The 23,528-nt window shown below is 48.5% G+C and overlaps 1 protein-coding gene across 1 annotated transcript in view; it reads left to right on the top strand.

The window, feature by feature from the left end:
* Positions 1-23,528, top strand: part of nlrc5 (NLR family, CARD domain containing 5) — a 238,677-nt gene that overhangs the window by 83,384 nt on the left and 131,765 nt on the right. Inside the window, exons 11-16 of the mRNA XM_038806870.1 lie at positions 2,102-2,164; positions 2,253-2,321; positions 16,225-16,308; positions 17,768-17,851; positions 19,006-19,095; positions 20,415-20,474. Of these exons, the coding sequence (XP_038662798.1) occupies positions 2,102-2,164; positions 2,253-2,321; positions 16,225-16,308; positions 17,768-17,851; positions 19,006-19,095; positions 20,415-20,474 (450 nt within the window). The remainder of the gene's footprint in view (positions 1-2,101; positions 2,165-2,252; positions 2,322-16,224; positions 16,309-17,767; positions 17,852-19,005; positions 19,096-20,414; positions 20,475-23,528) is intronic.

The following is a 23,528-nucleotide window of genomic DNA, read 5'->3' as shown; positions in this document are numbered from 1 at the left end:
TCTAAGGTTAGGAGGGGTTATTGGATTATGGGGATCGGGTGGAAATGAGGTCTTAAGTGGGCCAGTGCAGACTCGATGGGCCGAATGGCCTCCTTCTGCACTGTATATTCTATGTTCCTAACCGCTCGCCAGTGACTGCTGCTGGGAGGTTTGCAAGTGAGGAGTGAGCTGAAGACAGAATTTGGTTTGGCACTCTTGGTAGACATCCCGCTTCCTTTCTCGGTTTACACATGATAGTAGTCACTCGAATGAGGTAGAAGGCAACTGCTGCCCATGAATCACCATCATTGGCTGGGAAACATATTTATTGATTGAAAGCCCTGAAATCCTACAGTGAAAATGTGCTGGGTAAATGCTTTCAACGGCCACGCTGCGCCGCAGTGAGATGCTTTCCTGGCCCAGCGTATCCGGAGGATCTGACCCACGGCATGTTCATACACATGGCCTACGTAGAATGTGGTTTTCTGATTAAACTGTTGATCAATGCAATTCTAGTCTGTGTATTGCAGGCGTGGGCTCAAAACCAGTTCTGGCAAGTGCACAAGACATGGAAAAGCGGCTGATTTAGGCCTGCGTTTCTATTTTGTGGGCGTGAGCACATCTTTCTGGTTCTCCTCAAACAGGAATCTTCTCAAGATTTACCGCCATCTTCTGGATGGATCTTTGATGGGTCCTGGGAAAGGTTGAGTAGCCCGATTTGACTGGTACGGAAAGTGGGGATGCTGAATCAGAACCACAGGCCCTGTAACCCTGGCTTAAGGAGGCTGCGCATCAGTGAGAAATTGCATCAGGGAAACTTGGGGGAATATCTATCATGAATAAGCAACTCATCCCTTTTTATTCAAATTTCTGCTGCAGGGTATGTGAATAAGATTATGAAGGGCATAGACAGGGTGGATAGGGAGCAGTTGTTCCCCTTAGTTGAAGGGTCAGTCACGAGGGGACACAAGTTCAAGGTGAGGGCATGAGGTTTATGGGGGGATGTGAGGAAAAACATTTTTACCCAGAGGGTGGTGACAGTCTGGAAACACTGCCTGGGAGGGTGGTAAGCGGGTTGCCTCACATCCTTTAAAAAGTACCTGGATTTGGCACATCATGACATTCAATGTTATGGGCCAAGTGTTGGCAAATGGGATTAGGTAGATAGGTCAAGGGTTTTTCTTGTGTCAGTGCAGACCGATGGGCTGAAGGGCCTCTTCTACACTGTATTATTCTGTGAATTCCTCCTCTTACTCTCAATGTGCACTACAGATTCATTTTATCTATTGTCACATCACAGGAAATTCAAGTACATGGGGCGAAATTCTCCCAAAACGGGAGAAATCGTCAAACTGCCGTAAAACCCGGGCGGGTTTTACGGCATCGCGCCCCTTCCCGACGGGGGACCGATTCTGGTCCCCCGTCGGGGCTAGCAGCCCGACGTCGGAGGCTCCGACAAGTCGGGCTTAACGAAAATCGTTAAGCCCGCTTGTCGGATTTAGCGCCGGCTGACGCGTCATATGACGTCAGCCGCGCATGCGCAGGTGGGAAGACTCCACCCGCGCATGCGCGGGTGACGTCATCGCGTTTTTGCGCGAAACCCGCGCATGCGCGGTCCGGGTTGCCCCTCAGCCGCCCCGCGTATTGATACTGCGGGGCGGCGGAAGGACAAATAGTGCGCGGGCATCGGGCCCGCTGCCCGCGATCGGTGCCCACCGATCGCGGGCCCATGGCACCCTTGGCACGGCCGTGGTACTGCCGTGCCAATCGGTGCCATGGTTATTTTTTTCCAGGTGGTCACGACGTTTTTACGAACGGCAGGACCAGGTGTGTTTGCCGTTCGTAAAAAGGTCGTAAAGGGCTGGGACTTCGGCCCTTCTAACAGCTGTGAATCGCTGCCGGCCGTAAAAAAAACGGCGGCAGCGATTCGTGTCGGGATTTCGGCGGGGGGGTGGGAGAATAGCGGGAGGGCGTCAAAAATGTCGGGAAGGCCCTCCCGCTATTCTCCCACCCGTCGTGGGGGGGGGAGAATTTCGCCCATGGTTCTGAGACACTGTTATGGAGATGTTGATCTAAAAATGAGAAAGAATCCAAACTAATATATAAATTGAATTTCTTCCAGTGGTGGTGGGAACATTGCAACAGTTAGATTTTTCGCAAGCTCGGCAACCAGTCCAATGAACAGGTATTTCAGCTTAAATTAGAAGTTTAAAATAGAACTGACTGAACTGGCTGTAGTGTTCCAGAATTCACTCATTTTACTTTTCACACAGGTCTTCCAGGCCCTTGTCACCTTCAATGGAACGTGAGGGCAGCCACGAGGTACTAGTCAGGAAACTCAGGTACTGGATAAATTGTACCCTGGCATCTCAGTGATCATCTTGGGAGGAATTATTCCCCCAAAAATGGAAAACTGTCAGGATCTGACTGAAAACCAGATTGTTTCTCTCCACAGACACAGCCGAGTTTTCAGACCTGATTTTCTGCTGCTTATTGCACAGGGGGTTGCGCCGTCACTCTGGAGGGATGGGGCCTGATAGAGCTGCAAGGCCAGCACCACAGAGATCAGGTCACCATCTTTAAAGGGCGCTCCAATGTGCAGTTAAAATGAGTTCTACCAAACTCCCAATGGACATGGAGGACTACCCACACAAACCTCAGGGTAACCACCCGCTCGCTCATCACGGAGGTATCGGGGGGGCCACTCTACCCCCACTCACTCCAACCTCTCTCATGCTGTTATCGGGGCTATCCCCTCTTCCACCCCTCCCCACCACACCTAACAGGAACCCCCCACAATGGAGGAGAGTTACCCTCACCCTCCAGAGCCCAATTGGCAGTGCTCCCGGTAGCGCCCCCTGTAACATCAGGGGGCACTGCCCGAGGGAACAGCACATACCCTTGGCCCTCAACCCCAGGGCCTCCAAGCAGATCTGCACTCCCCACATGGTCATCATGACTGATTTGCACTTTTGAAAGCGTGACATCATGCCGCCAGCAGGGAGGACCCAGCGTGGGCGGCTGCTACGGCGTGAAGCGATTTATGTATATTTAAATTTTTTTTTTTTTAATTTAGAGTACCCAATTATTTTTTCCAATTAAGGGGCAATTTAGCGTGGCCAATCCACCTGTCCAGCACATCTTTTGGGTTGTGGGGGTGAAACCCACGCAGACACGGGGAGAATGTGCAAACTCCTCACGGACAGTGACCCAGAACCGGGATTCGAACCCGGGTCCTCAGCACCGTAGGCAGCAATGCTAACCACTGTGCCACCCCTATATTAAAATTTATTAAAATTCATGGAAATCAGGTTCATGCCCTTTTCACGTCACTGGTGGGGGGCGGGGGAAGATCTCAAACTGAGATCTTGCCGGCGCAAATCCTGTTATGACCCTCTTGCAAGATTTAGTGGCAACAATGGGATTTTTTCACGAATCAACCCTATAAACTTTCCTCCTTGTCCAGCATCAATTTGACCCTTCCAGACTGATTGTACTATGGTGCTCAGAGAACATTCTAAACTGATTGCAGGAGAAAGGGTGATGAGGGGAGGTGAGAAGTACCATTCTAGGGCAATTGCAGTGCTATGGTGGTGATATGGGCGGCACAGTGGTTAGCACTGTTACTTCACAGCACCTGGGACCCGGGTACAATTCCCGGCATGGGTGATTGTGCGGAGTCTGCACGTTCTCCCCGTGTCTCCGTGGGTTTGCTCCGGGTGCTCCGGTTTCTTCCCACAAGTCCCGAAAGACGTGCTTGTTAGGTGATTTGGACATTCTGAATTCTCCCTCCGTGTACCAGAACAGGCGCCGGAGGGGATTTTCACAGTAACTTCATTGCAGTAAGCCCATTTGTGACGCGAATAAAGATTATTATTATTATTGTAGTGAGAGAACATGTGGCATTGTAGTTTGACTCGATTGTAATGTTGGAAGCTGTTCTAAACCTGTTTCTTGTGTATTTTGCATGGTGGTTTACTGCTGGCAAGTGGATCATGTTTCATGTCAGGCACTCCTGTTAACATCAAATAGTTAGGTGCAGAGTGCCAGTACTCTGCTCAACCAAAGTACCTCAGGCCATCCATTACCTTCGATCAGGGCTAGCAAATGGTATTCAGATAGACTTGCCAAAATGTGCCCGCAGCATAGAACCAGGGAAGTGCCGGAACAATGCCATTGGCTGAAGTTGGTCAGACTGCAAGAAAAGACTGCCCCAGGACCGTCCCTCTCAGAGTGGCTTTTCTACTTTCTGGCACAAAATGAGGCCTCTTGCATGTCTCAGTCACACATCAGAAAATGAGGGGCCCAAATCCCTCTATCCAAGCTCATGGTGGTGTGCAAGGCATGTGTGAGGTCGTGGAAGATGTATGGTACTGCCCTTATCCTTCTAACTAGTCAGGCCTATCCAGCAAGCACCACAGAAAAGTCAATTATTGTTGAACTCAGAGGGTGGAATCTTACCATATTTTGTCAGGCTTAGACTGATATCCGGCGTGTAGCGCTCCAGTTGCACAGACCAGTTTTCCCTCCGGGTACTGAGCCTCTTCAAAGAAATAAAATGGGTAGGTGTCAGCTACATGACGGCAGGAGTTTCTATAGATCCAGAAAAGCCATTCTGTGCATTTATAGACATTTATAGAACATATAGTGCAGAAGGAGGCCATTCGGACAATCAAGTCTGCACCGACCCATTTAAGCCCTCACTTCCACCCTATCCCCGTAACCCAATAACCCCTCCTATCCTTTTTGGTCACTAAGGGCAATTTACCATGGCCAATCCACCTAACCTGCACATCTTTGGACTGTGGGAGGAAACCGTAGCACCCGGAGGAAACCCATTTAGACACGGGGAGAACGTGCAGACTCTGCACAGACAGTGACCCAGCAGGGAATCGAACCTGGGACCCTGGCCTGTGAAGCCACCGTGCTATCCACTTGTGCTACCATGCTGCCCATGTAAGATCTTGTAAGCTGCTACACGATATTTAAACATTTTAACTATAAGGTTTCAGTTTCAGGTTGAGTGCTGCCCTGTCACTCCCAGGAGCTGTTAATGTTGTCAAGTTCAAATGCTGGAATGTTCCACTAAATGTGCTTAGCTATGTTCTGATCCTCCATGACACTTGCTCACTCATTCCTTTAGTACTCTTATCGATCACTTGCCCTGCGAACTTCTATTGTTTGACAGCTGGCGGCTGCTGAATATCACTGGTGATGGAGCAAGCGTGTTCTTTCAACAAGAGCTGACATGGTCTGTGCCGCAAATTGGCGCAGAGTCAAGTGCTATCAATTTGGGTGCGTCAGTCTAAAGACCATTTTCCGATTCAGCCCTTTGGGTTCAGTCATTTCTCTCTGTGTATCTTTTATTTTTATTCATTTTATGGGATGTGGGTGTCGCTGGCTCCACCGACCCCACAGCCCAGCTCCTGGCCACCCCCTGCTACTCTCCGCCCCCCCCCCCCCCCCCCCCCCCCCCCGGCCCCGCAGTCAGCGGCACCACTGTCAGCAAATTACGGCGGGTTCGACACTTTCCGTACCCTTCTCTCTCCCTCAGCAACCATATCGCCGGTTTCACGGTTCCCGCGCCGTCGGGAACTCAGTCGATTGGAGGTGGAGAATCGGCAGAGAATACCAGGTCAGGCCCACTGCGTTTACTGTACGTGGGTTCCGGACCGCATTGACGCCACTGCCGCGGTGACGGAGAATGCTGCCGCAATTTCGGCGTCGGAACCTATTCTCCACCCAAACGTGTTCCCCGATTTCGACGTCAGCCAATGGAGAATCCTGCACTGCATCTCTTTCGATGCAAGATTTTTCCTGATGTTCCCCCCTCCCCAACTTATGCCAGCATCCAGAGAGCATAATTGTGGGAAATAAATTGGCGATGTATTCCTTCATTTGCATCTGAATGTAATATACCCACCCATATACGGGCAAGTGTGATAAACAAATGGGAGAGGAAATTGCTTGCAGAAGAAGGGAATTTTCTGGGGCTACTCTCCCCAGAATTGCCACAACATGTGGAATCTAAGCAATTGAAGTGGATTTTCAGCTTGCCAGCCCAGTGTTACGCTGATTCGGTAGATGGCCAGGATAGAATTCAGCCGGTTCTATCTCTGCACATTTGAATAGAGATGAGAAGGAGACAGTTTCTATTGTGGGCAGTTGATTGGTGCCAGCTTACACCCAGGTGGCAAGCTGAAAATGTATCTCCATTATTTTTTACCTGATGTGTTCTGTTCAAGCACACGGCTTGTGCCTGATCCACACAGCAACAGAGAGAGTTAGCCATTGTTTCTTAACTCGGTGTTTATGTGCAATTCCTATTGGGTGTGGTGATTGCTTTTGGTGAACTCTGCAACTTATTTACTGTAAACAGGGTGAAACTTCTTCCCCTGATTTGTGCACAAGTTTGTGAGTGGCCCACACGGAAGGCTGCCGTTAATTGTGTCTGTTCACCTCGGTCAGACACGACACCTGCAAGAATGGAATGATGTGCCTCTGATGTGTTCACTTTTCCATGGGTTATCCAGGCTGGGTTTATTTATGATGCTCTTGCTGTCATTTTAAGACCAACAAGGAGCCATTGCTGGAGGTTCTGGATTAAGCCAAGGGGTTGAGGTCCTCCAGTGACCCCCACCTCTGGCAGCCAATCCCAGCAAAGGCATGGGCAGCCATCTTCTCTGACTTCCTGAGATCGGACAGCTCAGCTCTGGTTACGAACTCTGCCTGGACACATCCCTGGAGATTTCCTCACATGACCTCATGCCTCTGAACATCCTGCCCAATCAAACTGCCTCTCCCCCTCCCCCACGCCCCACTATCTCTGATAATTAAGTGTATTTTTACAAAATATCCAGTTCTCTGTTAAAGCCCATATGACTTTCCTCCGGGTATGTTCACAGCAGTTTGCTCGGCCTGGATTTTTCTGAATGGTAGAGCTTCCCGACCTGTCATCCAGAGCCAGTGGAGAGCACATCCCCATCAATATTACCTGCTCTGTCCAACACAGGTTAATTGGCTGGAGATAGGTCTGCCCCTCAGTCAGGAGGAAGACCCACCTCAGACAGCTGCCAGTCAATCTGATTGGCAGGCACCGCTAACCTTGTCGTGCCAGAAGCTACAGTGGCAGGACTGAGACTGCAAGCAGTCCCCAGGGCCTAAATTCTGGGATTACAGGACCAGGTAAGTTTTGGGAGTCTCAGGGTAGGGAGGGGACATGAGGACCAGCGAGGAGGGGGGATTGGTGGGCAGAGGCATTGGTGGAGAGGCTAGTGGCAGCCAGAGTGTTTGGGGGCGGTAGGGGGTGGAACACCCTCCTTCTTCCCACCCAAAGCCAGAGTAGGGTCGTTTTGAGGGCTTTCCCCTCTGTCGCTGGACACCTCCCAGAAACTGAGGCTGGTGGTAACGGCCTGTAAGTGGTCTTTAATTGGCCACTTCATGGCCTCAATTGGAGCAAGGGTGGATGGGTTGGCTTAGGTCTTGCCCGTCCCACTGTAAAATTGCAGAGCAGACAGGGCGGGTGAGAGCCCATTGGAAAGGCCATCCAAAGCATTTCATGACCGCCACCTGTCTGTAAACCCGTCAGAAATGGGGGAATGAAAAATGCTGCCCCTGGGGATGAACCTTATATTGTGCGTGCGTGTGTGTGTTGCGGTGCTTGTGTGTGTATGTTGTTTGTGTGTGTATGTGTCTGTGTGTGTGCAATCCTATGCATGAGTAGTCAATAATCTTTGCTCCAGTGTGGCATTGTAACCCAACCAACAATAGAATTGGCACAGGGCCCCAGTACCAGCATTCTGAGGTGGCATTGCTGAACTGCTTTTCAAAGCGTTCCTCAATGTGAATCTGCTAGAGATAGGGAGATGACTCTGGTGACTTTGCAGCGGGAAGTGAAAGTTAGCCTGGAAGTAGTTAAGAGGTTATTCAGCATTATTATTGTTGCACCTGCCGTTAAACCGTACCGGTGAACACTGCGATGGATTTGTCGCCTAACTCTGAACCAGCTAGCTGTGCTGTCTTGTGAAGGAAGTGTCACAGTTCTGTTCTGATTGGCTGCCAGAGCATTTTGGTGTGGTTCCAGGATGCTCCAGTAGGACCAGAGTATTCAAACTGAAAATGGAAACAGATGCTTTCTCTTTACTCTCGATGAGGGGACTTTCCAGCAATAGGCGTTGATCTTTCTCTTATCAATGTGCTGCAGTCTGGAAGGACATGTGAATTGAATCATATCAGAAACTTCCCCTACCTTCATGTTTTTAATGTTGAACAAAGAAGCAAGAGGGAGCGGGGGGAGGGGGAGGGGGGGGGGGGCAGCAGAGTGCAAACCCAAAGTCTCACTAAACACAGGACAGATAAGGGCAGTAAACAGTTGAAGGACAGAGTAACCAGATGAGAGGTGCTGCCATCTATGGACCTAACACCAGTGTTGGAAAGCAACATCAGGAGAGGAGGGTTAAAGTTAGGAGGAACACACAGGCTGCTTTTTACTGGGAGTCGGGCATGTTGCCAGTGGAAGGTAGCCCGGTGAATAATCTGACATTTAACTTGGTTATCATTAGGTGAGGGAGTAACTATGTAGAACATTTCACTTGGAGAGTCCAGATAGTGTGAGGTAGATCATGGCCGGGAATCTCCAAAAACACAACTAAGTGTTGACGCTGACGTAAACACCGGAGTGCTTTTTTAAGCTGACGTCAACGGGCCTCTTGGCCCAGTGATTCCATGGCCCACAGGGGGAAAGCATGCGCCGGAGTGTTCTGCTCTGCTCCAGCTGCCGATACGCGGCCCTGCACTGCTGGCCGTGGGTCCACGCATGCGCACGCCAGCCGCTTCCCTGCGAGGCTGCGCGACATGGCGGACCCACACACCGGGTCAGCGCGGAAGAAGGTAGGGCCCCCCTGATCGCGCGTGCCCGCCAATCAATGGCCCCGATCACGGGCCTGGCTATCGTGGAGGCGCCTCCCCTGGAAACTGATCCCCCTGGCCCCCACCAGGACAGCCACCGCAGCCGCGGCGCTGAGCTCCCACCGGGTGGAACCATATGTGAACCACGCCGGCGGGTCAGCCGTGGACAATCGCCACGGGGGCCTCTTTCAATGGCCCTCGATCGGCGCCGCGTCGACCGCACGTGCGCGACTGCCGCTGATTCTCCGTTGCCGGAGGTTTGCGTTCCGTGTCGGACCCGATCGCAGGTCCGACGTCCCATTCTCCGCCCCCGCACCAAAGCGCGATTTCAGCACGGAGGCTCGGAGAATCCCGGCCCATAAGTTCTGAAACCTCCATTGGGGCGTAGTAATATTGGGAATTTGCAGTGCGAGGTATGTTGTGGCACTTCTGTAACACAAGGCCATAAAAAGCTCCTGCAGATTACCACTTATTGCTCCCATTCTGTTGGCAAAGCAATACTCTTGTCGAGGACTGTTTGGGGGGAAATGAGTCATAAAATATCCTCCAAATATGGATCCCAAAGTCAACACCAGGAGTGGTTTTATGGACCTGCATCTGGTAGTGAATGAAGTAACCTACTCAGTCTTGTCCTCAGGTACTTACCTGTTGCAGACAACATCCATTGTCAGGTGGGTCAGACCCAGACAGTCATGAGGCCCAGAGTGGCTGTGGCAGCAGAGTTCTATCCCACTACATGCATAGTGACAAATCACATTCCTCTCCTCTGGCATTGTCCAGCTAGGGAACCAATCTTGCTTCAATGAAGAGTGCGGAAAGGCACTGCAGGAGCAGCACCAGGTATGGAACAGCAACCCTGTGTGAATTTACCCAAGGCTATTGACAGTGTAAAGGCAAAAAGCAGCAGACTTAGACAGAGCTAAGCTGTCCTACAATCAATAATGTCCGGATAAAACTTGGTAGCTTTTGCATCCGTTTGAAAATGTGGTGGATATTACAGTAATTAACATCCTATGATGCCATTCAGACCCTGATGGCATTTTAACCGCTGAGAAGGGAGCCTGGCACCCTGGCAGTGCCACCTGGGCACCCTGGCAGTGCCACCCAGGTGCCAGCCTGACAGTGCCAAGGTGCCCAGGTGGCATTTGTGGTCTCCTGCATGACCTTCATCTCGGCCTCCAACGAGGCCAGCGGCTCCTTGTGCTCTCCCACCGTCTCCTCCCCTTTCTGGATTGGCCATCCCTGGGACTCCAACCTCTGCTCCACTCTCTCAATCCCCGACTTAATTGTCTCCACCACCTTGGCCAGGTCTTCCAGGGCCTCTTTCCTCTTCTGGCAAAATTTTGCATTAAGGAATTCTATCAACTGTTCCATTGAACACTGGGCTGGCAGAGCAGGCCCCTTGCCCTCCATCATCTTATCCTGTGGCACACCACCAAGATTTTTCTGTTCAAGCAACCCTTTCCTTCATGCCCCACTCCTTTTTTTTTATAAATTTAGTGTATCCAATTCATTTTTTCCAATTAAGGGGCAATTTAGTGTGGCCAATTCACCTAACCTGCACATCTTTGGGTTGTGGGGGTGAAACCCACGCAGACACGGGGAGAATGTGCAAACTCCACACGGACAGTGACCCAGGGCCGGGATTCGAACCCGGGTCCTCAGCGCCGTAGGCAGCAATGCTAACCACTGTGCCACCGTGCCGCCCTCATGCCCCACTCCTAATCCGTGGACCCATCCTCCAGGCACATCAGAAGAGTAAAACCGGGGGTCGGCATTTAAAAATGGCGCCCCAATCTCGTTGGAGAATGGAAGAATGAGAGGTGATCCTGTCAAGTCCCCTCAGGATCTTAGATGTTTCAATAGGATCACCTCTCATTCTTCCAATCTCACAAGACTTCCATTTTTCTGTTCCTGTTGGGGAAGTGTCAGTGAAGTTAATTGAGTAACGGCTGCTTGCAGTGAATCCACATGGTGACTCTTTACTCAGTGCAACAACGACAAGACTTTTCATCAATCGTTGACCCCCCCCCCCCCCCCCCCCCCCCCGCCAGCTGTATTTGATCTTTTAGGATCTGTTTAATTTGTTTGGCGTATAATGTGCCAGTCCACTGCGTCAGAGGATGGGAAGGAATAAATTTACATGTGACCATAGTTTGTGAGTTGCCATATCAAGAAGAGGCTGACAGCATGAGTACACCCACTTCATAGAAAAAAGAGAGAACTTGAATTTATATAGCGCCTTTCGCAGCCCACCTATGAGTTAAAGCTCGCTCCAGCCAATGAAATATCTTTTGAAGAGCAGTCGTTGTTGTCAAGTGGGAAATGAATGCAGCCAATTTGTGCACAGTAAGCTCCCACAAACAACAATATGGTGATTCTGGTTGGGAGACCAACGGTGGCCAGGACAACGGGAAGAACTCCCCTGCTCCTCCTCGGAATGGTGTTCTGGAATCTTTTATGCCCACCTTAGAGGGCAAATGGATCCTTGGTTTAACATCTTGTCCAACCATCCATCACTCCCTCAGAATTGCAGTGGAGCGTTAGCTTAGACTAGGGGCTAGATCTCTGGAGTGCGACTTGTGTTATGATCCTAATTGATGTTGTTACTGGACGGGAAGATTCCAGAATGGCTCAAAAGATTGTAACATTTAATTTTGTTCAGAAAACATGGAGGAACAGAGTCAGAGGACTGCCGTTTATTTTTAACAACAAAGAAAATACATTTATTGCACATAAAAAGTTTTATTATGATGAAATGAAAAATGAAATGAAAATCGCTTATTGTCACGAGTAGGCTTCAATGAAGTTACTGTGAGAAGCCCCTAGTCGCCACATTCCGGCGCCTGTTCGGGTAGGCTGGTACGGGAATCGAACCGTGCTGCTGGCCTGCTTGGTCTGCTTTAAAAGCCAGCGATTTAGCTGAGTGAGCTAAACCAGCCCCTACCAGCCCAGCACTCCTTTACTCCCCCCTCTCCTCAGCTTCACAAATGTATACAATTTTTAAAGATAACATCCCGTTCTGAAACCAAGTGGCCAATACCACTCAACAAATCCATGGATTTCTCTCACATTCTCCATTCAGAAGATTGTATGTCACATGTGGGTTTCCACACTCCACTCTGAAAAAGACATCCTTTAAAACTTCTTTCAAATGATGTTTGCATTCAAAACCGTCTCCAGGTCTTTCAACTATCCTTTCAAACAAAGCTTCTGCTCCAATTGTTAAAATAGTCCAGCACTATTACGTTTCCCCCTCTCTTTTTAGGTTTCCTTTGTCTTCAATGCTTTTACACAAACTCGATTTCTCTTTTTTTAAAAGTATTTTTATTAAGGTTTGGCAGAATTTTTCACAATAAAACAGTAGTAACCATCATAACAAAGGGAAGACCCAGTCTTCCCACACCATCCCAATGAAGCACTCAACCCCCCCTCCCCCTACGGATTGCTGCTGCTGCTGACATTTTAATTTTCCCCGAGAAAGTCGACGAACGGCTGCCGCCTCCGCGAGAACCCTAGTGTAGAACCTCTTCAGGCAAACTTTATTTTCTCAAGACTGAGAAACCCAGCCATATCGGTAACCCAAGTCTCTACACTTGGGGGCTTCGAGTCCCTCCACATTAATAAAATCCGTCTCCGGGCTTCTAGGGAGGCAAAGGCCAAGACGTCGGCCTCTTTCGCCCCCTGAACTCCCGGGTCTTCTGACACTCCAAAGGTCGCTATCTCTGGACTCGGCACCACCCGTGTGTTGAGCACCTTGGACATTGCCCTCGCGAACCCTTGCCAAAACTCTCTAAGCTCCGGGCATGCCCAAAACATGTGGACATGGTTTGCAGGGCTGCCCTTGCACCTCATACAACTGTCTTCTACCCCAAAAAACTTGCTCATTCTCGCTGCCGTCATGTGTGCCCGATGGACCACCTTAAATTGAATTAGACTGAGCTTGGCACATGATGAGGAGGAATTAACCCTGCCCAGGACCTCTGCCCACAGACCCGCTTCCAACTCCTCACCTAGCTCCTCCTCCCACTTGTCCTTGAGCTCCTCCACCGGTGTTTCCACCGCCTCCTGTAGTTCCTGGTAGATATCCGACACCCTCCCCTCCCCCACCCAGGTGCCGGAGACCACCCTGTCCTGTATCCTCAGTGGCGGCAGCGTCAGAAAGGCCATTACCTGTTTTTTCAGGAAGGCTCGTACTTGCAGATATTTAAAGCTGTTTCCTGGCGCCAGATTAAATTTGTCTTCTAGTGCCTTCAAACTGGGAAAGCTTCCATCTATGAACAGATCTCCCATCCTTCTGATGCCTGCCCTCTGCCAGCTCTGGAACCCACCATCCATCCTACCCGGGACAAACCTGTGGTTGTTGCATATCGGGTCCAGATCGGCGTTCCTTCCACCTTCTTGTACCTCCTCCACTGTCCCCAGATCCCCAGTGTTGCCACCACCACCGGACTCGTGGAGTAACGGGTCGGCGAGAACGGCAAAGGAACCGTTATCAAAGCTCCCAGACTAGTACCTTTACAAGACGCCGCCTCCAGCTGCTCCCATGCCCCCCCCCCCCCCCCCCCCCCCCCCCCCAGTAATAGTTGCAAAAGTTTGGCAGGGCCAACTCACCCCCCGACTGCGCTCCAACAGCGATCTCCTTACTCGCGGGGTCTTATTCGCCTACACAAAGCCCGTAATGATCCTACTCACCCGCTTAAAAAAGGCCTTCGGGATGAAGATGGGGAGGCACTGAAAGCCAAACAGAAATCTGGGGAGGACAGTCATTTTCACGGTCTGCACCCTCCCTGCCAGTGACAGTGGGAGCTTGTCCCACCTTTTAAAGTCCCCTTCCATTTGCTCCACCAACCGGGTCTGGTTGAGCCTGTGCAGCGCATCCCATTTCCTGGCCACCTGGTACCCAGGTAACAAAAACTTTTCTCTACCATCCTGAGCGGCAGCTCTTTCAGTCTCTCCTCCTGCCCCTTGGCCTGGATCACAAACAACTTGTTTTTTCCCATGTTCAGTTTGTACGCTGAAAAACTATCAAAATCCCTCAGGATCCGCAGAACCTCCCCCATCCCCTCCACAGGGTCTGAAATGTACAGGAGCAAATCATCAGCACTTAGCGAGACCCGATGTTCCACCCCCACTGAACCAGTCCCCGCCAGTTCCTCGAGGCTCTCTGCGCCATAGCTTTTTTTTTGAGTTTTTTTATTTAACACAACTTTGTAACAGTTACAGAGAGAAAAATGGCCCTGTGCAAAGAGCCTTAACATAGTGAATACGAACAGTGGGAAAGAATAAACATGTTAATAAGGCACTTCCCCTGCCAGCTCTGTTTGCCCATGCCACACATATACAACTAAACTTACATGGCCCTAACCCTCTCCCCCCAGGCCTCCCCTGCCCCCCCACGGCCTGACCTGCCAGGTCAGCCCTGCGCTTGGCCCTAGCCCGCCCCGCCCCACCTCCGACTCTCCCTGGTGCCCCCTGACCTACGCTAGCCACACTGACCCCTGCCCTTGGCGCCTACCTGTCTCCCGTCCCAGCGCTCGGGCCCTCCCCCCACACGCCAGGGACCCATGAACCTAATTGTATCCCACCGTGCCCTTTCAAGTCCCGTAACCAGCCCCTAGCCCATCCCCCTATCAGAGGCCCCGATCTCCCGCCAAAAGGTACCAAGTGCAGGGCCCCCTTTACAGGGCCCCTCTCTTCCCCCCCGTTGCAATCCCCCCAAAACACCCTAAACAGTGCGCCCTCCAGCCCCCACTCTCTGTCTCAGCGCCATAGCTAGTGGTTCTATAGCTAGGGCAAATAGTAACGGGGAGAGGGGACACCCCTGCCTCGTTCCCCGGTGAAGCTTGAAGTACCCTGACCTCAGCCGGTTTGTGCATACACTTGCTACAGGCGCACAAACTCGATTACTAAATCCCCAACAGAATATTAATTGCTTTAAACACTGGAAATAAGCACACCAAATCTTATGATTGCTTTAGATATGTGACTTGTCTGTAGCCAACCTCATCAGCTCTTCTCTTCAGGTCTGGCTTTGATTTTTGTAAAGAGTATTCTGTTCCCAAAAGCAGTTCCTCTTCGTTTTTTTTAACTTAGACTTCTCGGAAACATTTCTCTAATTTCCTGAACTAGCTTTTCTTTAAGTTTCTTGCATTTGTTATCTTTTTTTTTATAAATAATTTTTATTGAAGAGATTTTTTTACATGAAAATATTTACCCCCCCTAACCATAGACTATTACAAAATATTCCCTCTTAACAAATATCCCCCCCCCCGCCTGACCCCCCGCGCGCGCTGTCCCTCCCCCCTCCCCCCCCAAAAACAAACAAAGCAACAATTAACATCAAACATGAACTGCGAACAAATTTGTCCGCATTACAACCTAAAATAGCCCACCACACCCGTTGTTGCCCCCCCCCCCCCCCCCCCCCCCCCCTGGTTGCTGCTGCTGCGACCTCTGCACCCTATCTTTGAGCCAAAAAGTCGAGGAAAGGCTGCCACCGCCTGAAGAACCCTTGTACCGACCCTCTCAGGGCGAATTTGACCCTTTCCAACTGGATAAAGCTTGCCATGTCATTAATCCAAGTTTCCACGCTTGGAGGCCTCGCGTCCTTCCACTGTATCAGTATCCTTCGCGCAACTAGGGACGCAAAGGCCAGTACTCCGGCCTCCCTCGCCTCCTGTACCCCCGGCTCCACCCCAACCCCAAAAATCGCTAGACCCATCCTGGTTTGACCCTGGATCCCACCACCCTCGACACCGTCCTTGCCAGCATTTGTTATCTTAACCACTACTCTAAGGTACAGCTTTGCTTCTCACAAAGCTGAGAGTTGCCCCTCTCTACCTTTCTAAAACCAGCTGCTATTAATTAGAACTACACTCAAAAAGCATTCCTACCCTAAAGGTACCACTGGTTACTAGGCAACAACCTTATGCTTCTTCCAACATGTTAACTTTTCACACCATAGCCTTCTCTGACTCAATAGAAGCACAGGTTTAATTGAAACCAAACACCAAGATGCAAGCACCTTTGTCTGGCATGAATCTAACTGTAGGTTTACTCTTTACACAGAAACACTAAATTAAACCCACTTAAAATGATACCTTATTTCTAATATTTAACAAATCAAATATAGATAATTTAAAACTACCTCTGTTTTCCCGACACTTGAACACATGATCTTGTGACTCTGAGGCAAGCGTGCTACCAGTTAAAGCTTGGCTAACTCCTTACAATACAGAGTATTGAGCGCTGAAGGGGAAGAGTGATTGTACTGAAAAATGTATTGGATGATGAGATTGGTAACACTGGTGTTTATCAGATATTTTTCTTTTCCAGTCTTGTGAACTGCAAATTAGCTGCACAGCATGTTCAAGATCTCCACAGGATACTACATTGCTGTCCACAGCTGTCATCTCTCGAGTAAGTCCAATAGCTTCTTCATGATATCTTTAAACTTCCCAGTCTTGTGAGGATCAAAGCAATTGAAATGAGTGCCACAGCTCATCAGTGCAAAGAAAAGCTGAAGCTACATCTTGGCTTATGTTCTTCTTTCATCAGTTCCGAGCATCCAACATCTCTCTCTCTTTCTTTCTCTTCCTTCTGAATGTGTTTTTTTTTTGTCTTTCTGATCCACAAATGCATTCCTCATCGCTTTTGGCTGACATGTTGATTCTAATGTGAGTCGTGGGGTAGATGGGAATGTGGAACTTGGAACATCATCAGATCAGCCACGATCGTATCAAATGGCGGGGGAGGCCTGAGAGGGCCGAATGGCCTACTTCCACTCCTATTTTGTATTTATGGATGCTGGTCTATACATGCTGAATGGTTTCCAAGTGGAAAAGTGACTTTTAATGCAAACTGCCATCAACAGCGAAACACTGGATAAAGAATAATTAAAATTTGTGAACATGACAGGAATCCAGGGCTACACAGCACTGGAGTTAAATTTGTGGACTGCAGTGGCTGGATTAGTAAGATTTCCAGAAAGCTGGGAGAATGAACTTCCCCTGGGGATTCTCCCACTCAATCCCAATAAATTCAGAGGAAGATCGATTGAAACTTTGGAAAAATTGAGTCAACTCACATAGAATTGCATCTCTTCCACCCATTTCCAATTTAGTTTGGTTGTTTTGTTTCTAGCTATCAATGTTTGATCTGCTGCCGATCTACTTTGGGCCCACCTTTCATTGGCTCTCTGCTACATGTAACCTCATTCAAAATCCACCCAAAATTCAGTGGAGGGATATTTAAAAGACTTCTGCCTCCTTTCAAATAGACCCAACAAAATGCCCTCTACTTTTGTGACGTGAAGCTAATTTGTTTAAGTATGTGCGCACTTTAAACTTACTATAGAAGGACAACTTGTATCTGGCCGCATGAGAACTCAGTTTAGAGGGAATATTGGTCCCTCCCTATCTCATGTGGTGCAGCAGGTTTCTCTCTACAATAACACAGGGCGGGATTCTCCGTCGGCGGGATTCTCCGCTTTGCCGGCAGCGCACTCACGCCCGCGGACTTCCCAACGGCGTGGGTGTGGCCACAATGGGAAGCCCCATTGGCCGGGCCGGCTGCTGGAACGGAGGATCCCGCCAAGACCTTTTCCTCTCTGGCATGTGATGGGCCCCTCTGACGAGCAGAGATACCAACAGAAACCCACTCCATGTTGACCCCGCATCAAGGAAAATGGGTGAGGATCATGGCACGGTTGACTGACAGGCAGAAGTCCAGCCTGATCCATTTCCAATTATGTTATTGCCTCTTGAAGAAAATTCTTCACTATATTGCATACACAACCGTCTCTGGTTACGTTGTAACAAGCTCTGAATCTTAATTAGAATGTATTTTGCTATCAGGAGTATTTTTGGGTTTTTTTCAGCTTGTCTGGCAATGAACTGAAAGACCCTGGTTTAAGAAGACTTGTTGCGATCCTGCCAGAATTTCACATTTCCAAACTTATTAAGTAAGTCGCTAGATCATTGGTTATTAATAGTAAGATATGCATGAAATTCCTGGTATATTAATATGTACAGTAACACACTTGATTTGTATTAAATCATGGATCGGGGTTGAATTATAGAGATGGCAAGTGCAGTTTCTATTCAGGAAGAATGTAAGTACATAATGCAATGACTAGTGAGGGACTCCTTAACCATCTGAAATACTGCCCTGCACATTAGATGATATATTTGCTCAATAACATTTCATTCATTCATTTATGAAAGACCACTGGTGCCACATTGCACCAGGTGAGGATATGGTCCATACAGTGGCTAATGTTGCTGGTATATATTTTTAAAAGTAAATTTAAAGTGCCCAATTCTTTTTTTTTTCCAATTAAGAGGCAATTAAGTGTGGCCAATCCACCTATCCTGTGCATCTTTGGTTTGTGGGGGTGAGACCTATGCAGACACGGGGGCAATGTGCAAACTCCATACGGGCAGTGACCCGGGGCCGGGATGGAACCCGGGTCCTTTGCACCGTGAGGCAGTAGTGCTAACCACTGCGCCACCGTGCCGCCCTAATGTTACAAGTGTATAAGCGTTTAAGAGTTAACTACAGCGAAATTGGGATGTGAGGACAGAGTGTCCATTTAAGTCCAAGGATGTATTTTGCATTCAATCGAGGGGGTTGAGTTATACAAATTAGTGCAGTTGAATAGTGACCATGATATATAGTGAGTCAACTACTATTTTGTGTGCTTAACTTGTAGAATCCACCAAAGTAGCACGCTCGAACCAGCAGGCAGAAAACAAGAACTAGGTTGATTTTATATACAATTAGTTTCCACTCCCCGAAGGGTCTCCCTCCTTGACCTGCACCCAGGTCAGTGTTTACATACAAGTGAGGGTTCCACTAGTCAAGGAGAAGACACCCCCCCCTGTTACCAGGGATAGCATTACTGATATATCTTGAGAGGCAGAATGGGTGGGATTTTAGGGGTGGGGGACACAGGAAGATTTTGAGAGCAGCCAAAAGTTAATTGACTTTTGGCCACTCTCCAAATGTTCCCATGCCAGCTGTGACAGTGCCCGCAGCAGGCAGGGCCGGCCATTGTGTATAAATACATCCATTGTTCATGTTCATGCAAGCCTTTTCTAATCCTTCCTCTCTTAGCCTCAGCAACAACTGCATTTCCGAAGATGGGGTTCTCTGCTTGGCATTGGTCCTGAAGGAATGCCCCAGGATGTTTGAGGTTGAAGCAAGGTAAACACGAACAAGTAAAAGCCTTTGTTAATGGAGTCAGAGTTAGGTAAAACCTGAACACGCAGAGTTAGTTAAAACCTCACATTTTTAAAGCTATTTTCAAAACCTTGATATGAAACCTTGGAAAGGAATCTCTTTCTTTTACACACTGCATATTTCTCCATACAGTGAGTTCATAAACATTTCAACTACCCGTCCATTTGGATCAGACTGAAAATTGGTCATTAAAGCCAACAGAGAAGTGGGTCTTTGTAAATTGGAAGGATGGGGAAGTTACCTGTAAAACAAATGGTTTGGTAGTGTAGTGCTTATGTTACTACAGTACTAATCCAGAGGCCTGGATTAATAATCCAGAGAAAATGAGTTTGAATCTCATTGTGTAGTTTGGGAATTTGAACTCAGTTTAAAGGATTCTGGAAATTAAATGCTGATCTCAATATAAGTGACCACAAAGCCTTTGGGTTATTGTAAAAATGAAACTGGTTGACAGGCTGGGAGGGCCGAAGGGCATGTTCCTGTGCTGTAATTTTTTTTGTTCTTTGTTATTTCTTAATGCCCTTGAGAAAATGAAACCTTCCATCCTTACCCCATCCTTGCCACATATATGTACAGCCCCACACAACTGTGACTGACTCTTCTCTTCAGAAACCTCAAGTGCCCTCAAGGGTCTCAGCAAGCCACCCAGTTGTATTAACCACAACAATGCAGTACAAAGAGGGTGGGCCACCTTATCAGGGCAATTAGAGTTGGGCAGTGCCAGAGGGCAATGCTAAGGTTTTCAAAAAGCATTGTACTCCTTGCTCAAGGGATGTTACGCAAGGGAGGGGACAATTCCTAACATGGGGGTTGATAAGGCAGGGAAGCCCTCCAATGATCTGTTAATTTATTGAAATGAGGTTCCTGACATTTCTGGGCAAACCCCTTGTATTTTTTGTTGGTGGCTATGGCCAAATGGACTGCTCTCTGAGGCCCAATTGCGGCTGGAGCAAAAAGCCTGTGAATATATAGGTAGGTCTTCATTTTTGTTTTGGAAATCTGCCTTTTCATTAAGTACCCCCCCTCCCCAACCAGCCACAAGGAGAAATGAGGTGAAGGAGGTTGCGGCGGGAGGCAAAGGAAGGGGAGATGTATGGTAAAAGGAAGAGAGATGGGGGTAAAGGAGGGGGAGATGTATGTGACTGGAAATTCCCGCCTGAGGTCAGGGGACCCGTCTCCGTAGCAATCTTGTGGCGGGCGCAGCCGAAAAATACAGCCCAAGATGATCTATTTGTCCTCCTGCATTTAAGCTCAAGTTTGTGTTTGTAATTTACTTTCTACAGCCTGAAACATCAGACAGTGTTACTTAAATTTGCAGAGCAGCAAGATGACACTGAAGTGAGGTAAGAAATTCTATACAGAAACAAGTCATTTGAATACATTTTCTTCAAATACTCTGATATAATACAGGTTGAGCATCCCTTGGCTAAAATTTGAAAAGCTCTGAAATCCACACTTTGTTTTGAGCGCCAATGTGCCGTCACGAGTGGGAAATCCCAGAAGGCTCTGGGATGGTTCCTGGGCGATGCGCATGGCCCAACACGCCGCAGATGGTTACAGGCCCAAGGTGGGGCTGTTTTGGTGACAAAACCTCAACATAACCAGATGTTAGTGCATTAACTTATATTACTCACTGTGATTATCGCGTTGAAAGTGTTTTTTGTTAGGTACAAAACACATTTCGCCTCCTGAAATGTTATATTCTGAAATCTGAAAATTTCCAAAATTCGATACACACTCAGCCCCAAGCATTCCGGATAAGGGGTGCTCAACCTGTAGAGTATTCTAGAATTTTGATTTCCAATCTTTTTCCTGAGCCACAATTATCAGAGTCATTGATGTGCGCTGAGATAAATGCCAATTTGATCACATGGGATTCTGAGACGGTTGCTGGTGTTTTGGGATTTGCTTCCTGACCATTTATATGTGGGACTGTTGGTTTGTGGTCATTGAATAAAATTTTGTTTTTATCAGATGGGGTTTCGGTGGCATTTTCTGACATTTGGGGTTCAATTCCCAGGATTCTGACCATTCTTCATTGAACATCACAAGATTGGCGGCTTTGACCATTCATTGCTAATGGCCTTTCCAAATAAATGTCCTTTTATGCGATGGTTGAACAATCTTAATGCAATGGTTTCATTTCACTTGGGCCTAATTTCAGTTCACTTAAACTGAACCTGGTGCAAATTACTTAATGTGCTGGAACTCACTCAACCACGACAATGTTTGAATTCACAGAGATCAAGATTATATTAGAACAATCAACAAACAACCTGTGGGAGGTAGCGGCATAGTGGTATTGTCCCTGAACGAATAATCCAGAGCTCCAGTGTAAGGACCCGGGTTCGAATCCCACCACATCAGAGAGTGTGATTTAAACTCAATAGAACATCTGGAATTAAAAGTCTAATGAAGACCATGAAACCGCTATGGTAAAAACCCACCTGTTTCACTAAGGAAAACCCCCCATGACCTACATGTGACACCGAACCCACAGCAATGTGGTTGGTTCTGAAATGCCACTCAGTTGTATTTAACCATTTCGTAGCAAATGCAAAGGAATGAAACCAGACGGACCACTTGGCACCAGAGACGGCAAACCCAGCCTGTCAACCCTTACTAACATCTGGGGGCTTGTGCCAAAATTGGGAGAGCTGTCTCACAGATCAGTCAAGCAACAGCCTAACATAGTCATACTCACAGAATCATACCATACATATAATATCCCAGACACAATCACTATCCCGGCAGATGTGCCAGCACAGTGGTATACAGTCGGGAAGGAGTTGCCCAGGGAGGTCCTCAACATCGCCTCTGGACCCCATGAAGTCTCATGGCTTCAGGCTAAACATGGGTAAGGAAACCTCCTGCTGATTACCACGTACTATCCACCTTCAGCTGATGAATCTGTATTCCTCCGTGTTGAACATCACTTGGAGGAAGCACTGAGGGTGGCAAGGGCACAGAATGGACTCTGGGTGGGGGACCTCAATGTTCATCAACAAGAGTGGTTCGGTATTAACAATATCGACCGAGTTGGATGGGTTCTAAAGGATATAACTGTTTGCAGCAGGTGGTGACGGAACCAATAAGCGGGAAAAACATACTTGGCCAACCTGCCAGCCATAGATGTATCTGTCCATGACCGTATTGGTAGGAGTGACTACCACACAGTCCTTGTGGAGATTGTGGTAGTCACCACTGTTGTATATATCACATACGAGATGTAATACGGTAAGGCTCCTGTACTACAGGTACGGGGGTAGATCCCTGCCTGCTGGCTCCGCCCAGTAGGTGGAGTATAAATGTGTGTGCTCACCGAGCTGCAGCCATTTCAGCAGCAGCTGCAGGAGGCTACACATCTCTGCTTAATAAAGCCTCGATTACACTCTACTCTCGTCTCGTCGTAATTGATAGTACATCAGAGATTAAGTCCCCTCTTCACACTGAGGATACTCTCCATCGCGTGTGGTAACTATCATCGTGCTAAATGGGATAGATTCAGAACATGGATGCAATCATCGGCCCTTGAAATTCAATGGCATTACCATCACTGAATCCCCCACAATCGACATCCTGTGGGTTACCATTAACTGGACTAGCCATTTAAATACTGTGACTTCCAGAGCAGGAATCCTATGGTGAGTAAATGCCACTTCCACCAGACTGACATGGCTGATGGGGGAGAATCCCACCAGAGATTCTCAGCAGTTGTGTTTGACCAGGCAGTGAGGGCAATGTTTCAGCTCTGTGAAAATATGGAATGTTTGTAAGTTAAACATCTTTCCATCACTAGCTAGGGTAAGCTGTCAGACAGGAATCCAAGTATAGGAGAAAATTTGGGGTAAATACAGTAGTCCCCCTTTATAACGCGGGTGTTGGGGTCCAAGACAGCCACCCGCGTTGTATCCGAGCCGCGGATATCCATGATGGGGGTTTTAAATTTATTTAAAAATCTATGCTAGCGCTTCCCATTGAGAGTCTACGGGGGGCGGGAGGAGAGGTCAGACCCCCGTAGACTCACAATGGGAAGCGCTAGCATAGATTTTTAAATAAATTTAAAACCCCCATCGTGGATCCAATTAAAACAGTGTCAATTTCAGCGGCCGGCTCACTTTGATCCGGAGAGGGAAGCTGCTCTCTCACTGAAACAATCAGCCGGCCGCTGAAATTGACACTGCCCGCTGCTCTCTCCCTCCAATCCAACTTTTAAGTTTTAATGTTTCTGATTGGAGGGAGAGAGCAGCGGGCAGTGTCAATTTCAGCGGACGGCTCACTTTGATCCGGAGAGGGAAGCTGCTCTCTCACTGAAGCAATCAGCCGGCCGCTGAAATTGACACTGCCCGCTGCTCTCTCCCTCCAATCAGAAACATTAAAACTTAAAAGTTGGATTG

The sequence above is a fragment of the Scyliorhinus canicula genome, chromosome 9 (assembly GCF_902713615.1).
Source record: "Scyliorhinus canicula chromosome 9, sScyCan1.1, whole genome shotgun sequence".
Taxonomy (NCBI): Eukaryota; Metazoa; Chordata; class Chondrichthyes; order Carcharhiniformes; family Scyliorhinidae; genus Scyliorhinus; species Scyliorhinus canicula.
This window is presented reverse-complemented; position numbering and strand designations above follow the sequence as displayed.